Source organism: Belonocnema kinseyi, chromosome 9, assembly GCF_010883055.1.
Source record: "Belonocnema kinseyi isolate 2016_QV_RU_SX_M_011 chromosome 9, B_treatae_v1, whole genome shotgun sequence".
Classification (NCBI taxonomy): domain Eukaryota; kingdom Metazoa; phylum Arthropoda; class Insecta; order Hymenoptera; family Cynipidae; genus Belonocnema; species Belonocnema kinseyi.
Window position 1 is genome coordinate 50894994 of NC_046665.1, and position 14177 is coordinate 50909170.

Below are 14177 nucleotides of genomic sequence, written 5' to 3' on the forward strand. Positions count from 1 at the left end.
ACCTGGGTGATGGCTAAAAAGTAAGTTTTTGTTTACATTTTACAACTAATTTCGAAAATAAATGCTTATGCATTACGCAAGAACGCATGTATAACAAAAATTTCGGGGGTTGCCTCGCACTGGCCTTGAGACTAAATAAATCTGTGGAAACATTTACATTCTATTGTAAACTGTTAGCGACCCATTGTTGCCACTGCCTTCGAAGGATTAAGCCAATCGATCATATAAAGGCGTTCTTGTGTATTATCAAAAATTTCTGATAATTTTATCATAAATTTCGAAATATTTCCTAGAAAATTGTTTTTACTGTTTGTCAGATCGAAAATGCCCTGAATTTGGTAAAAAAATATTGTGTGCAACAGGTGCTGAAAGTAGTTACTTGAACAGAACCGAAAAGTAAACTTCACAATCGTGTGAAACTGCCTACTTTCCACAAATGTAGCACAATATACTATTTTTCTTATGAAAAATATTTATAACAAACCTCGTGGGGCCTGCGAAGCCCATAAATATAATTTTGTTCGAAGCAAAAAATTTCAATAATTTTGTTGTGAAGTTGAACAAATTTATGGGGATATGCATGAAAGTACAAAAATAAAAATTTGCACGACCCTACTGATAGATGCATAGATTCATGGAGCACCAGTCATAACTTAGAATGGTGTATTCCGCGAGTGAGTATTGAATGCTCGCGAAATCAGCGGTGGGTGACTGAAGCACGTATGACGAACTCACTTTGATACGCCCGACGGGAAATTCCATTTTGCCAGGGAGAAAAATCCATTGCCGATGGTCACTGAAAAATCGTCGAATTATGCGATCACCACCGGAACTCAACCTTTCATTTCTCCCCCGTCTTTTCCTTTTTCTCACTTACGAGTATATAAATGAAAATGCGATCGACGTGCAACATTCTCGGTGCACTCAACTGGAGAATGTCGTATTTCATTTTTCGATCGGAAAACTATTTTATTGAAGTGCCCAAAAAAATGCATCCTTTTTATGATTGGACAAATTTTTCTACGGGAAACATAAGAAATGTAAGAACAGGGTAAAATGGGCCGCCAAGATGGGAAGAAAATGAATCAAAGCAAAGTTGAATATTGCTTATTCTTTAACTTGAAATTGCAAACCAAATTGTATTTTTTTGATAATTTATTCGGTACCACCATGTTATGAGCCTTCAACTCCCCCTAAAAAGTGAACGTTATGAAACCCTTTAACAAATAATGTCAGCAGGTGACATGTAATTAGTTTCAAAAAGCGGCACCCTGAAACGCAAATAGTTCCAAAAATGGCAACTGAATAACGCTCAATGTTTTCTTTAACCCTACTATTGGAAAAAATAATTACACCAAATGTCACTCTAGCTCGGCCTCTTCACGAGTACTTCGATGATCACAAGGCAAAATAAAAATCGGTCATGTGATGTAAGATACTATTCACGGTCTCATAGTCACCGTAGGATAAAAAAATAGGGTGAAAGTGTACTTCTTTCACGCAAAAAGGGTACTTTTTACAAATATGGGGTTGATAAACAAGTCGTGAAAGGCAGTATATTTTTCATAGGTTCAGAAATACAGGTTTAAATTTTCATGCTTTTTTTTTAATTCTTTGAAAATTTATTCAAACAGCTAAAGATTTCCTATTCATAAAAATACAATAAAAAATTAAGTAAAGCTTAAATAATGAAAAATAGATAAAAATCCTAATTTGAACATGTTTATTGTTTCGTTCAGATATTTTTATTCCTTTCAGCATTTTATTTTTTTCAACTTTATTTAGTAAAATATTTTGAGCTATTTAACAGATTTTTAGGCATCGATAGAAAAATATAAATTTTAAATACAAGAAAATTACTTTTGAGAAGAATCTGCGGTTGATTCAGTTTTGATTACTGAGGCAGGTCCATTTTTTCTGACGTATTATATTAGTAAACCGATCTATTTATTATTATTTGTATTTGCAGAAAGGATTCGAATAGGGGAAAAGTATTCTTATCATTTCAGAATGTGTTTTTAAATCTGAATATTTGAAAAGTGGCTTTTTAACGGTACATACACGCCACTTATACTATTTTTCAGAAGAGACAAAAAATGTTCTGAAAAAACGAATTTTCAATTAAGGAAAAAGAATAGAAACGTATCGAAAAAAAGAAGGGAATTTTTTCCGTTCCGAACGCACATATTTTCGACTTTGCACGGTGATTCGAAATCTATTTTTCATTTGAGAAAAAAGCAACAATTTACACCCGAGATACTATAACGTTAAATTATGAAATGAAAAGTTTAATTGGAAGAAATCATTCAATTCAGAAACAATGGAGGAACATTTTCTTCCCTCGTGGTATACATAAATGTAATGCAATAATACTTTTATATATGTTGCGTTACATTGATTGGTTCTCATTAATATAAAAGCAGAATATATTTATTTAATCAATTCAGAATTTCTAATCTAAAAAAAAAATGAACTCTTGAAAAAATGGCACTGCTGACCTAAAATAATAATGCATGGACATCTGTATATTTGTAGAGATGAACTCATGGATACTATAAAGATTACAGAGATATCTACGATGCTAAATATCCCGCCACGTCAAAAGTTAATAGTAGAAACAACGAGGTTTGATGATGATAAAATATAGCTTATTTTTAATTTATATAATAGATTTGAAAAAATTACAGAAATTTGGAAAATGCATTGAGAAGAGAAAAAATGAAAAGTTTGCATAATGGTCTCTTTTCTAAGTACTAATAATCTCGCCAAGTTGAAAAAGAACCTGAAAAATCTTAAAATATAATATTGAGGAACCAAAATAAAAAATAAACCTAACAAAAAGGTATCTCCTTAGTCCTAGATAATCATCAAACGGAGTTTTTAAGAAAATGTTGAACGCCGCCGAGCTTAGCCGAGTCTGATTTCTCTTCGAAAGTCCCGACCTCGAGAATTTTTTGAAATCTGAGCAGTCCCAGCAATCTCAAAGAAGTATTAGCACTCTCTAAGCGAATTTGGTTGAAACTGCCTCATTTATAGTTTTAAGATTTCCACATTTCTCAGTGAGTAACACCTCGATCATAGGTCTTAAGGAATACTAAAAAAGAAATACTAGGATATTTATCAATGAAAAGAGCGCACGGTTTGATAGCCTCGATTTTATGGAATTTCTTTTTAAATTACGCTTTTGGCCAATCTTGAAAATAGGGGACTTTAGAGGCCAAAACTGAATATAGGGTAAAATAATGTACAATCTCTACAAGTTATCTGAAATATTATAGACTTTAAAAGACGATTAAAGGTTAGTCTGCTATATAAATTCTATTTCATATATAATAATGACAAAATGATAAACAAAGATGATATTTACAAGTCATATTCAGCGAATAGCGTAAGAATTTATTGTCTTTTCAATATAACCCAGATGGATAAGTCCATTATCTTGATTGTCTCTGCCTTCAAGAATATTCTTCAAGATGTCCAAAACATGGAAAAGTGCTTCGCTTGTGACACGAGTTGCATAATTGATTCGCAGATCTCTTAGAGGAAAAATGTTTTTTACGTAACTAATTTATTGAAAATATCAATGTTTTCCTGGACACCTAGTATCTTCTATAATTTTTTTTCTTCGATTTTTTCTCTAATCTCGTTTACATACTTTCTCAACTCAAAAAGATGTCACGTGTCCCAGAAATGCTCTAAAAAAACGCGGGAATAATATTTTGTCTTTGAATAAAGCCTTATCTGAAACCTGTTTCTTCATTAAAAGACTACTATGATACTTAAAACTACTAGCAACGAGATAAAACCCTCAGGATTTGGAAATTCAAAGCTTAAGAATTAATCTTCCCTAAGAACCCATTTGAAATACGAATCCCAAGTTGGCGTCCACTCCCGCGTTCAGACATCGTTAGTACTAATATCAGCAACTGTTCCAACATAATCCGTAAGCAGTGGCATCGTAGTATTGCAAGAATAAATTTCCTTAATTAACTCGATTCGGAATGAAGCACCACGCGAACAGATGTCCGCAAAGACTCTAATTCTCCACCAGCTTGGTACTTAAGTATCATTTTTTTTGTTTTAGATTGCTGACTGGAGTTCCAAAGTCTCATGGCAGCGTATAAGCTTGTAGCAATCCTTGCAACTGTACTACAACTTTGTCTATGTGAGTCTTCTTTTCTCCATATTCACTAAGAAGGTCCAATTGCATGTTTGGAATAAATTTCCTTTCAGCTAAGTCCATCAAGATTCGCGCTAGCGGATCGACATAAAGCACACAGGAAAAACTAAGGATTCAATTTGGCTTCAGGTAATTTTCCTACAAGCTCATTTTGAACCCATATTCCGAAAGCTAGGTACCTTCCTGTATACAATAATATGTCCAAGGAAAGTTAAGGGTTATTCTTATGCATTTTGAGCCGCTGAATTCGAATATGTCGGTCGCTTGTTCGAAAAAATGGTACGTTTTATTTAAATCGCAATTGTTTAAACAAATTATGAAAAAAATATTCTATTGTGTCGGACAATTTTTTTCTGAATATATGGCTCATTTAAAGAAGAAAAGATCTCTAGTAATTTTTTCGTTAATTGCGTAATTCATAAGTTATGGTTTTTTGAATGACGAAAATGTAACGTTTTTTGCCAAATTTCGATGTTAATAATTTTTCACCTAATGAATATTTCTTGAAAATTAAAATACGCACTTATTCCTTGAGATATACCCTACAGCCTTATATGCGCTAATATTGAGTCCCCGACCTAAAAACCCGATATATCTCGCGCTCGCCGGTGTTCGTTCTTCACCGTTTCTTCTAAAGGATATTGATATTAAACAGCGCAACAGAAACTATTCAATTTGTTCATACGAATTACGCATTCTGTATTTAATACAAAGCGCTCATCGCGACGAGCATAAAATATTGTTCTTTTTTTTTTGTGAAATTCGATATTAAATGTAAAGTAATATTCCTGCTCAAATTTTCCCGCTCAAATAAAAATTCTCTTACCTCCTATAGATAAATTTGTTCCAAGTTGCCATTGCAAAGCATGCATGTTTGAAAAATCATGTATTTGTGTAAGGGCTGGAATAAAATGTTGCAGATTTTGTTCTTGTCAAAAGAAACAAACTTGTAAAAACAGATTTTATGATAGCAATCAATCAAACACAATATAAAACGTATTAGAATATACGCAACTAAAATGCTACATTTTTAAAATTTAGTACAAATGTACATATGTAAAAAATAATTAGAATTTAACATTAGATTTTAATAAATGTTAAACTATTTCAAACTACTTTACTAAGAAATTATTGCCTGACAAAAATTCCAAGTATCTAGCATGAGAACAAAAAAATGGTTCAGAACCTACTCGGATATCCATTCGTCGCGATGAGCGCTTTGTACTAAATGCAGAATGCGTAATTTGTGTGAACAATTCTGTTGCGCTGTTTAATATCAATATCCTTATGAATAAACGGTGAAGAACGAACACCCGCGAGCGCAAGATATATCGAGCTCGCAGAACGCTCAGCGCTCGACTAGCGAAAGTGCCTTGTAAGCACTGCAAAATAACAAATTGTCGACGTCGCAAAATAGGGATTTTAGGCCGGCAACTCAACATTAGCACATATCAGGCTGTAGGGTATATCTCAAGGAACAAGTACATTTTTTAATGTTCAAGAAATATTCATTAAGTCAAAAATTATTAACATCGAAAGTTGGCAAAAAACGTAACATTTTCGTCATTCAAAAAATCATAACTTATGAAATACGCAATTAACGGTAAAATTATTAAAGATCTTTTCTTCTTTAAATGAGCCATATATTCAGAAAAAAATTGTCCGACACGATAAAATAATTTTTTCATAATTTGTTTAAACAATTGCGATTTAAACAAAACGTACCATTTTTTCGGGCAAGCGACCGACATATTCGGATTCAGCGGCTCAAAATACATAAGAATAACCCTTAACTTTTCTTGAACATATTATTGCATACGGGAAGGTACCAAGCTCCCGGACTAACAGTTATGCCCACCCTCTTCAGAAATGTAAAAACTAATATACAATTGAATTACTTTCAATAATCGCATTGGTTAATATATACCAATTATAGTTCAATTTTGTTTCAGTATATTTTGACGTCGTATCTCTGTGTACCAAAAAAAGCTACCAAGAATCCTTATCTCGAATAATCACAGAAATGACAGCGCAAAAAGCTTATTAACTTGTTAAGCAAATATTTTACATTGAACATTTTTTCACAAGTTTAAGAATTCGTCATCTAATTTGGATAATAAAATAAATTATATTTTATTGCTGAAAGTAGGGTATAAGATACAACATTTCTGCGCTTATATTTTGGACCACTCTTCCAGAAATATTAAAAACAAGTGCAAATAATAAAATTTTCTTCAGTTTGGATTTCATCAAATATAATATTTACGCTTTGAAAAAGTTGTACTAATTTTCTCTTTGATTCTACTAAAATCTTAACCCAGAACAAATAAGTCATATTAATTTTAAGTGTTAAAGTCGTTCAAACATAAATTCAGACCGAAATGTGTCTTAATGAATTTTATGTGACAGTTAATCCGGGTATTATTAAATTTTCAAACTAAAAAGGGTACATTTTTAACAAAAAAAATTAATTTACTACCAAGAAATACGAATTTTCAATCAAATTCCAGAATTGTCATCCAAAAAGTTAAATGTTTAGGAAGGAAAGAACATTTTCTAAATTTTTCAAGAAAGTAGTTGAACTTTTAAACCTAGTTGTTACATTTTAATTGAAAAAATGAACTTTTAAACAAGAAGAGATTTATTTTCTACCGAAAAAAACTTATTTTTGACTAAAATCAAGAATTATCAACCAAAAAGATTAATTTTCTACCGAAAAAAAAGAATTTTTATAAAAATTAATAAATTCGTAACCAAAAGGTTGAATTTTCAACTAAAAAAGATGAGTTCCTAAATAAAAATATTAATTTACTACAAAAAAGACGAATTTTCAATCAAATTCAAGAATTCTCAACCAAAAAGTTACATTTAAAAAAATTTTTTTTTTTTTCTTTATTTTTAAGCAGTTCAACTTTAAAACCTAGTTGTTAAATTTGGAACCAAAAACATGAAGTTTTTGATAAAAAGATTAATTTTCTTAAGAAAAAACGATATTTCAACAAAATAGATCCATTTCAACTAAAAGTTGAATTTTTTCTTTAAAAAGAACCATTTCGAACAAAAATGGAATTGATAAATTTTAAATCGCCAAACTAATTTTTCAACTAAAAAAAGTAATTTTCAAACAAAACAGATCAATTTCTAAACAAGAAGGTGAATTTTTAACTATGATTTTGAATTGTCACAAAGAAAAATTCATTTTTAAGAAAGTAGTTTAACATTGAAACCTACATGTTAAATTTCTAACCGAAAAGATTAATTTTCAACCGAAAAAAAAAACGAATTTTGACCAAAATTCTTAACCAAAATGTTGAATTTTAAACCAAAAGAGATGAGTTCCTGAACAAAAATATTAATTTACTACCAAAAAAAGATGAATTTTTGATAAAATTCCAGAATTTTCAACCAAAAAGTTACATTTTTAAAAAAGAAAGATTTTTTTTCATTTTTAAATAGTTCAACTTTAAAACCTAGTTGTTAAATTTGTAACCAAAAACATGAATTTTTTAATAAAAAGGTTAATTTTTCAACAAAAATCCTAATATACTACCAATAAAGACGAATTATCAATAAAATTCAAGAATTCTCAACCAAAAATTTGAAGTTCCAGCTAAAAAAATGAATTTTTAAGAAAAAAGATTAATTTCCTACCAACAAAGACGAATTATTAATAAAGCTGGAAAAAGATAAAAACTTCACCATACGTATTTTTAGAAAAAAAGCCTAAATTCTAAACGGTTAATATACGTGTAACGTTACATTGGCTAGTACCTCCTTTCTGTTCCCGTTCCCAAACGTAGGTGCATGCCTTGAAGTGTCCGTCCTGCTTTGTTTTAATTTTTAGTTCAGAAGTAATAAATGTCTTGTTTTTCTCAAACACCTAATGTTTGAAATTTTCAATTGAAAAGTATTATCTTTTAAAACCAATCCTGATAAAAGAATAATAATGTGAACTTTTCGAGTATCTTTTAGTATATTTTTAAGTGATAACGAAGTGCAAAATTGGAACACATATATCAGAAGAAAAAACCGGAAAAAACTTTCATTGCGATCCGGGAAATCCAGGAATTTGTTGGGAATTTCGAAACTAAAGCCGTCAATTTATATAACCTTAAAAATAAATAAACAAATAAACCTGCAGACAGTTGAAAACAAGCAAAAATTGCTGCCAATACCAATATGAATAAATATCGATACAAGTAAAATAATTTCCGAATTCGCGGACCATTGATGAAAAATGTTCCGCACATACCGAATATTGATGTGACAGTGGAACTCAGAGCGATATTCATTTGCCTCGCAATCCCTTTTTGCTTTTTCTTTTTCCACATCTGCCTCTCCTTTTTCACTTCATTCCTTCTTAGAACCACCACTTTCAGAGACATATAACCAACCATACCCTAGTTTATAAGGACTGCGACCGAAAAATCGCAGAGTTCCATAAGTCGACCGCTGGCGGATGTCGCAAATTGAAAATCCGTGTCTCCTTTTCTCTCAATTTTATCTCCCTTACTTTCTCTTTTTATCTCCGGTACTTCGACCTCCTTCTGCTTTCTATGTTAGTCTATGAGATCGCGAACTTCCGAGTGACGACATGACAAACTTCACAGATTGGCCGTCAATCCGGCTTTTCCGGTTGCGGACACTATCCATCTTTACGCTGTCGTTTCGCTACCCTTTTTATAGAGGCAATAAAGTGTGAAAGGGCCAATTATTTTTCACCATAAGAGCAAAATATAGGTGTAGTAAACGGTGAATTTAATAGTATGTATACAGGAAGGTTATCCTTACTCTGCGTTTTTTTAAAATGAAAACGGGATAACACTGCTTTTATGGTGAGCATGTCATAAAGAGACTGCCATGAAAATTTGCATTCGTTTGTGTAAATTCACATTCAAACCAAGTACATTTGAATTGCGTTTTCAAAAACAAATTGATCCTCACGGGGCTTGAATTTAGTGAAAATACCAAATAGTATCAATAGTAGTATAATTTCTGGAAAATTTTAAGAAAATAGTGCGATGCCTTTTTTTTTAATATTTCTTTGAGGGGTTTACTATTTTTAAATCTGGTATGCAATAAACAATGACAAAACTCCCTGCAAATAGCGAAAAATCCTTTAGAATATTTTAAAATACCCGGAAAGCATTGAACTTTTTAAAAACTACTGAAATCTGTTAAAATCCTCTGAGATTCCTGGAAAATCATCCTTCTTTCTGATTACCTAAACATCTTTGACATACCTTGAACTTCGAAAAAGCATTCGAAATCTTAAAATTTCTTTTGAAATCCTATGAGTCCCTCGAATCTGGTTAAATCTCTGAAATCCCAAAAAGTTTCTTGAAATTTCATTTTTTATTTCCTTTGTTCTATAAATTTTTCTAGAAATCCGTGGACATTTCTCGGAATCTTTTAAATATCATTGACCCTTAACATTATCAATCTCGTTAAATTCCTTCGAATTTTTTTAAATAATATAAATTCCTTAAAACTTAATAAAATCCCGTAAATCTTTTGTAAAGCTCTTTTTTTTACAATATATTTTCCAGAATTCCTTAAAAAATGATAAAATATTTGAAATTAGCTAAAATTCAGTAAAGTCTCACAAAATCCGATAAATCGTAAAAGTAGTACTCTTCTTCACATTTTGAATTATTTTGATCTATTTTCGACATATATTATTAAACGATTTTTGTCATTTTGTTTTCTTCATCCCCTTTTTTCTTTTTACCATAATTTTTAAATAACATATTTTTTATATTTAATGGAAATTTTTTGTATTCGAAAATCTCATAGTCTAAAATGGTCAACTTTTTAGGATTCATTCATAGATTAGGGTATTTTATTTTAATTTTATTTATCATTGACTAACTTTACTTCAGAAAACATCTATTGTTTTACTATTAGAACATCTGAAATTTGTTAAAATCTTCTCTAATCCCCGAAAAACTCATAAACTTTTCTAAATCCCGTAAAATCTTTGAAATGTCTCAAAATCCATAGAAATCCGTTAAAATCCCTTTAAATCTTGACAATAAATTTAACTTCGTTAAATTCCTTAGGATATTTAAAAATGCCCTGAACTAGAAAAATCGTTTTTGTAGCCTAAAAATCTAACAAAATTGGTGTAAAATTCAACTAATTGCTTGCAAATCAATTATTGTTAAAAATTCATATTTTTGCGTAAAGAATTCAACTCTGTCTTAGAAATTTCAGCTTTTTCGGTAAAAAAAAATGCAACTTTCTTTGTCAAAAATTAATTTATTTAGATTACGAATTTAGCTTTTTGTTTAAAATTCATATTTTTGGTTTAAAAATGTATCTCTGTTGGCAAAAAGTTCATTTTCTATGTGCAAAATGCAAGTGTTTCGTCGAGAATATATCTGTTTTGTATAAGAAATCAACTACTTTGTTTGAAATCCCTCTTTTTTGATTCAACTCCAATTTTTTCATTAAAAATAAAAATATACCTATTCTTAGTCGAAATATCAAATATTACATTTTTGTTTGAAAATTGAACTATTTTCTAGAAAATTCGTTTGTTTGATTGAAAATTAATTATTTTAATTGAAAATTTAGCTTTGCCATTCTTAGTTAGAATGTATGTATAATTTTCAAAATGTTCTTTTTTTGTGGCAAATTATTTTATTTCTTTATTTCACTACTTAGTTCAAATAAATAAAATATTTTTTTCCGAGATTGGTAAAAATAATAAAAAGAAGTTTGATTTAAATCAGTATAAATCAAGTACCATGCAAGTTACGTACAAGAGTAAAAGTAATGGTTGTTTATTAATTTTACATTATAATTTTTAGAAAAATTGTATGATGCTCAAAAAAATTCCCTGAATTAACAAAACGTCCCTGACACTTCCATTTTTTCCCAGAAATATACAAATTTATAGATTTTCGAATTAAGCAGGCATCCTGCTCATGAAATCATTAGAAATTCCTTAGAATTTTTTAAGCCTATTGAAGTTTTCTATAATCCTGAGAAATGCATGGAGTCTCATTAAATTTCTGGGTATCTTATTGAATAGACTATATTCGTGAAAATCCTTTCGACTTTAAATGAATCGATTAAAACTTGTGAAATCTCTAGAAATCTTTTAAAATCACATACAACTTCAAATCTTGGATATCTTTTACAATTTTTTGAAACATTAAAATTCTCTGAGGCCACATAAAAGCTCATGAAATCCACGGAAGTGTTTTGAAAACTCTTCCTACAAGTCAGCTAAAATTTTATTGCATTACATTGATTCTTTAAAGTCCCTTAGAAATTCTTTGAAAGCCGTTAAAATCCCTTGAAATCTGTGAAACTCTTTCATATCTTTGATATACCTTTAAAATTCCTTAAAATTTTTTAAATCTTGTAATTTTTTGGAATCTTGTTAAATATTCTAAAATCTTTAAAAACCCCTGAAATTTTTTTGATCATTAAAGATATTGAAGATCCTATAAAATGGCGTAGATCTGATATAATCCTTAGAAATTTCTGAAAATACTTTGAAATTCCGTAAATTCTCTGAAATAATTTAAATCCCTTGGACTTTTTAAAAATATTCTAAAAGCTTTGATGTCCTATAAAATCATTTAACGCCCTAAAATCAGTTTGAATCCCTTAAAACCCCTTGGAATCTATTGCAATCTCGTTAAATTTTAGAAGTCCCTCTAAATCGTTGGAAATCTTCAAAATCTTGGAAAATTTTGATATTTCTTTTTTTTTGCGATGGCAAATATGTATTTTTATCACAACAGCAAAGAAATTTTAGAATAAGTTTTAAAGTAAAGTGAAAAGTTTTATATCCTTTCTTACCATAAAAGACTAATAAAAATATGATAAACTCCGCCTGTCGGAGGCTTTCTCTCTAAAAGCGTCCTAATTTTATTGAACATATAAAGTTTGTAAAAAACTAAAAATTCGCGTTAGAAATTTTTAGTCTTAATTATCCACAATTTATCGACATTTCCGTATATAACAATCAAAATTAACATTAGTGAATCCGATAATAAATGTACAATAAAAGAAGTGAATAAAAGAATGTTATATTTATGATATAAATTGAATCGTTTTCCTACAATATACACTATTTTGAAATTTTTCATACCGATTATTCTGTACCATTTTACAAGAGTAGATTTTGTAACTTTAATTGCAATTCATTACAGAGCGACAGCATTCGAAATCCGATTGTAGGATCTGGATTTTATCTATATATTTCCAGTAGTCGACAAGTCAATCGAACTTGCTTCCCCTTCCCTAGGGGAGAAATATTGTATAGCGTTTATGATTGTAATATCTGATTCACTGAGCGACATAAGGACTTCGTCTCCCAAGTTCTTTTCCCCCAAGACCCCATCAACTCGAGTTTTATGGGCTCCAGATTTTCTCTGTGAATTAAATCGCGGCTTAGATTCTCCCCTTGTTAGATGAATCATCTGCTGATTAAGACAATCAGAATCAGAGTCGAATAAATGAGTATTCTTACAGAATGATACAGCGACACTGAATTTTTAGGCTTAATTTAGAAGAAACCTGTTCGTATTATTTTAGATTTTTTATTATCTTAGGGGTAAACAACGAAATTGTTCCGCAAGATATAGGGAAAGAAACTTTTTTGAGTATCTTTGGAAATCGAATGTAATCATTCTGAAGCATGAAATTTTAGTTAAGAAAATTGGGGAACTTTTGGAATTTTTTCGATTGTTTATAATCTTGGGGGTTGAAACCGAGGGTGTTCTAGTAGTGATAGGAGAATAAAACTTTTTGGGGTATCTTTGGACATCAACCAAAACCATTCTAATGCATTTAATTTTAGGTCTGATAATTAGGGAACTTTTTGATTTTTTTCTCGAATTTTATTATATTTGGGGTTGAAAACGAGTGTTCCTAAAGAGATAGGGTACTAAAACTTTTTTTGGGTATCTTTAGACATCAAACGGAACCATTCTAAAGCATATCATTTTATATCTTGAAGTTAAAGAATTTTTTTGAGATCAGTTACACTATCCCGCCCCCACTCTTAATTTTCGGAATTTCAATAGCCCACTGAATTGCGCCCCAAATGCCCTAAAATGCGCCACCGATTAAAAATTTTGCGCTACAAACCTGTAGTTGTTATATCAAAGTTAAAATCGCATGACCTTGAAAATCTTCAAATGCGCGCATAAAGAAAAAATTGTGCGCCACATTCATTCGTCTTCAAATTCGCTTATATGCGCTATAACATTTTTTTGAAAATCTTGAAAATTGTCCAAGATATGGAGGTAACGAAATTTTACGAATGATACCTCGGTTATCAATATGGCTAAAAATTTTTTCTTTATGGTGCATATGAGCGCCTTTGAAACCCCATAGGAAACTTCCTTCATCAACACGGCTTTAAAACTTCATTTTGTTGGTCATCATTCGTAAAATTTGATTACCTCCATATCTTGTGTTATTACACCATTAAGCCATTTCCCTTTCGAGGTAGGCGTGACTCACTCGGCAGGGGAAAGGAGTAGCCTGTGGAAGGGATAGAGATTTTTCAGATTGATCCAGAATTCTCGTGCTATTTAAGTAAATAACACGTTCGTTCCGCAACACTGCTCCGACCCAGGTTGCTGATCAATCTCTCTAGCAATCACCCCAAGCGAAGAACCTCACGAAGTCGTTATGTAAGGCTCCCCACTTGGGTCCATTAATAGCCAAGGTCCTTGTTTCAGGCGTCATTCACTCTACTGACACTCTTTTTATTAACTATTTGCCTCCATACTTTCCTGTCCTGGCATACTTCTCTAGCTTCTTTTATGTCCATGCATTTTTTCATGCAGGCCCTCCTGTTTCTGTGACTTCTTCTGTCTCTTATAACTAGGGTCTCATTCACACATTCTAACCAATTTTTCCGCGCTCTACCTCTGGGCACGCTGCTATTTACTTTACCTTGATACACTTGTTTCGTTAGTCGTTCATTTGGCATTCTCTCAACATGTCCGAACCATCTTAACTGATT

At 30.9% G+C, this 14177-nt stretch overlaps 1 protein-coding gene across 1 annotated transcript in view; it reads left to right on the forward strand.

Annotated features, from left to right (window-relative positions):
• Positions 1–4110: 4110 nt before the first annotated feature.
• LOC117180538 (hemicentin-1-like) overlaps positions 4111–14177 on the forward strand; it is a 159418-nt gene continuing 149351 nt past the window's right edge. The window contains exon 1 of the mRNA XM_033373035.1: positions 4111–4165. Coding sequence (XP_033228926.1) covers positions 4111–4165 — 55 coding nt within the window. The remainder of the gene's footprint in view (positions 4166–14177) is intronic.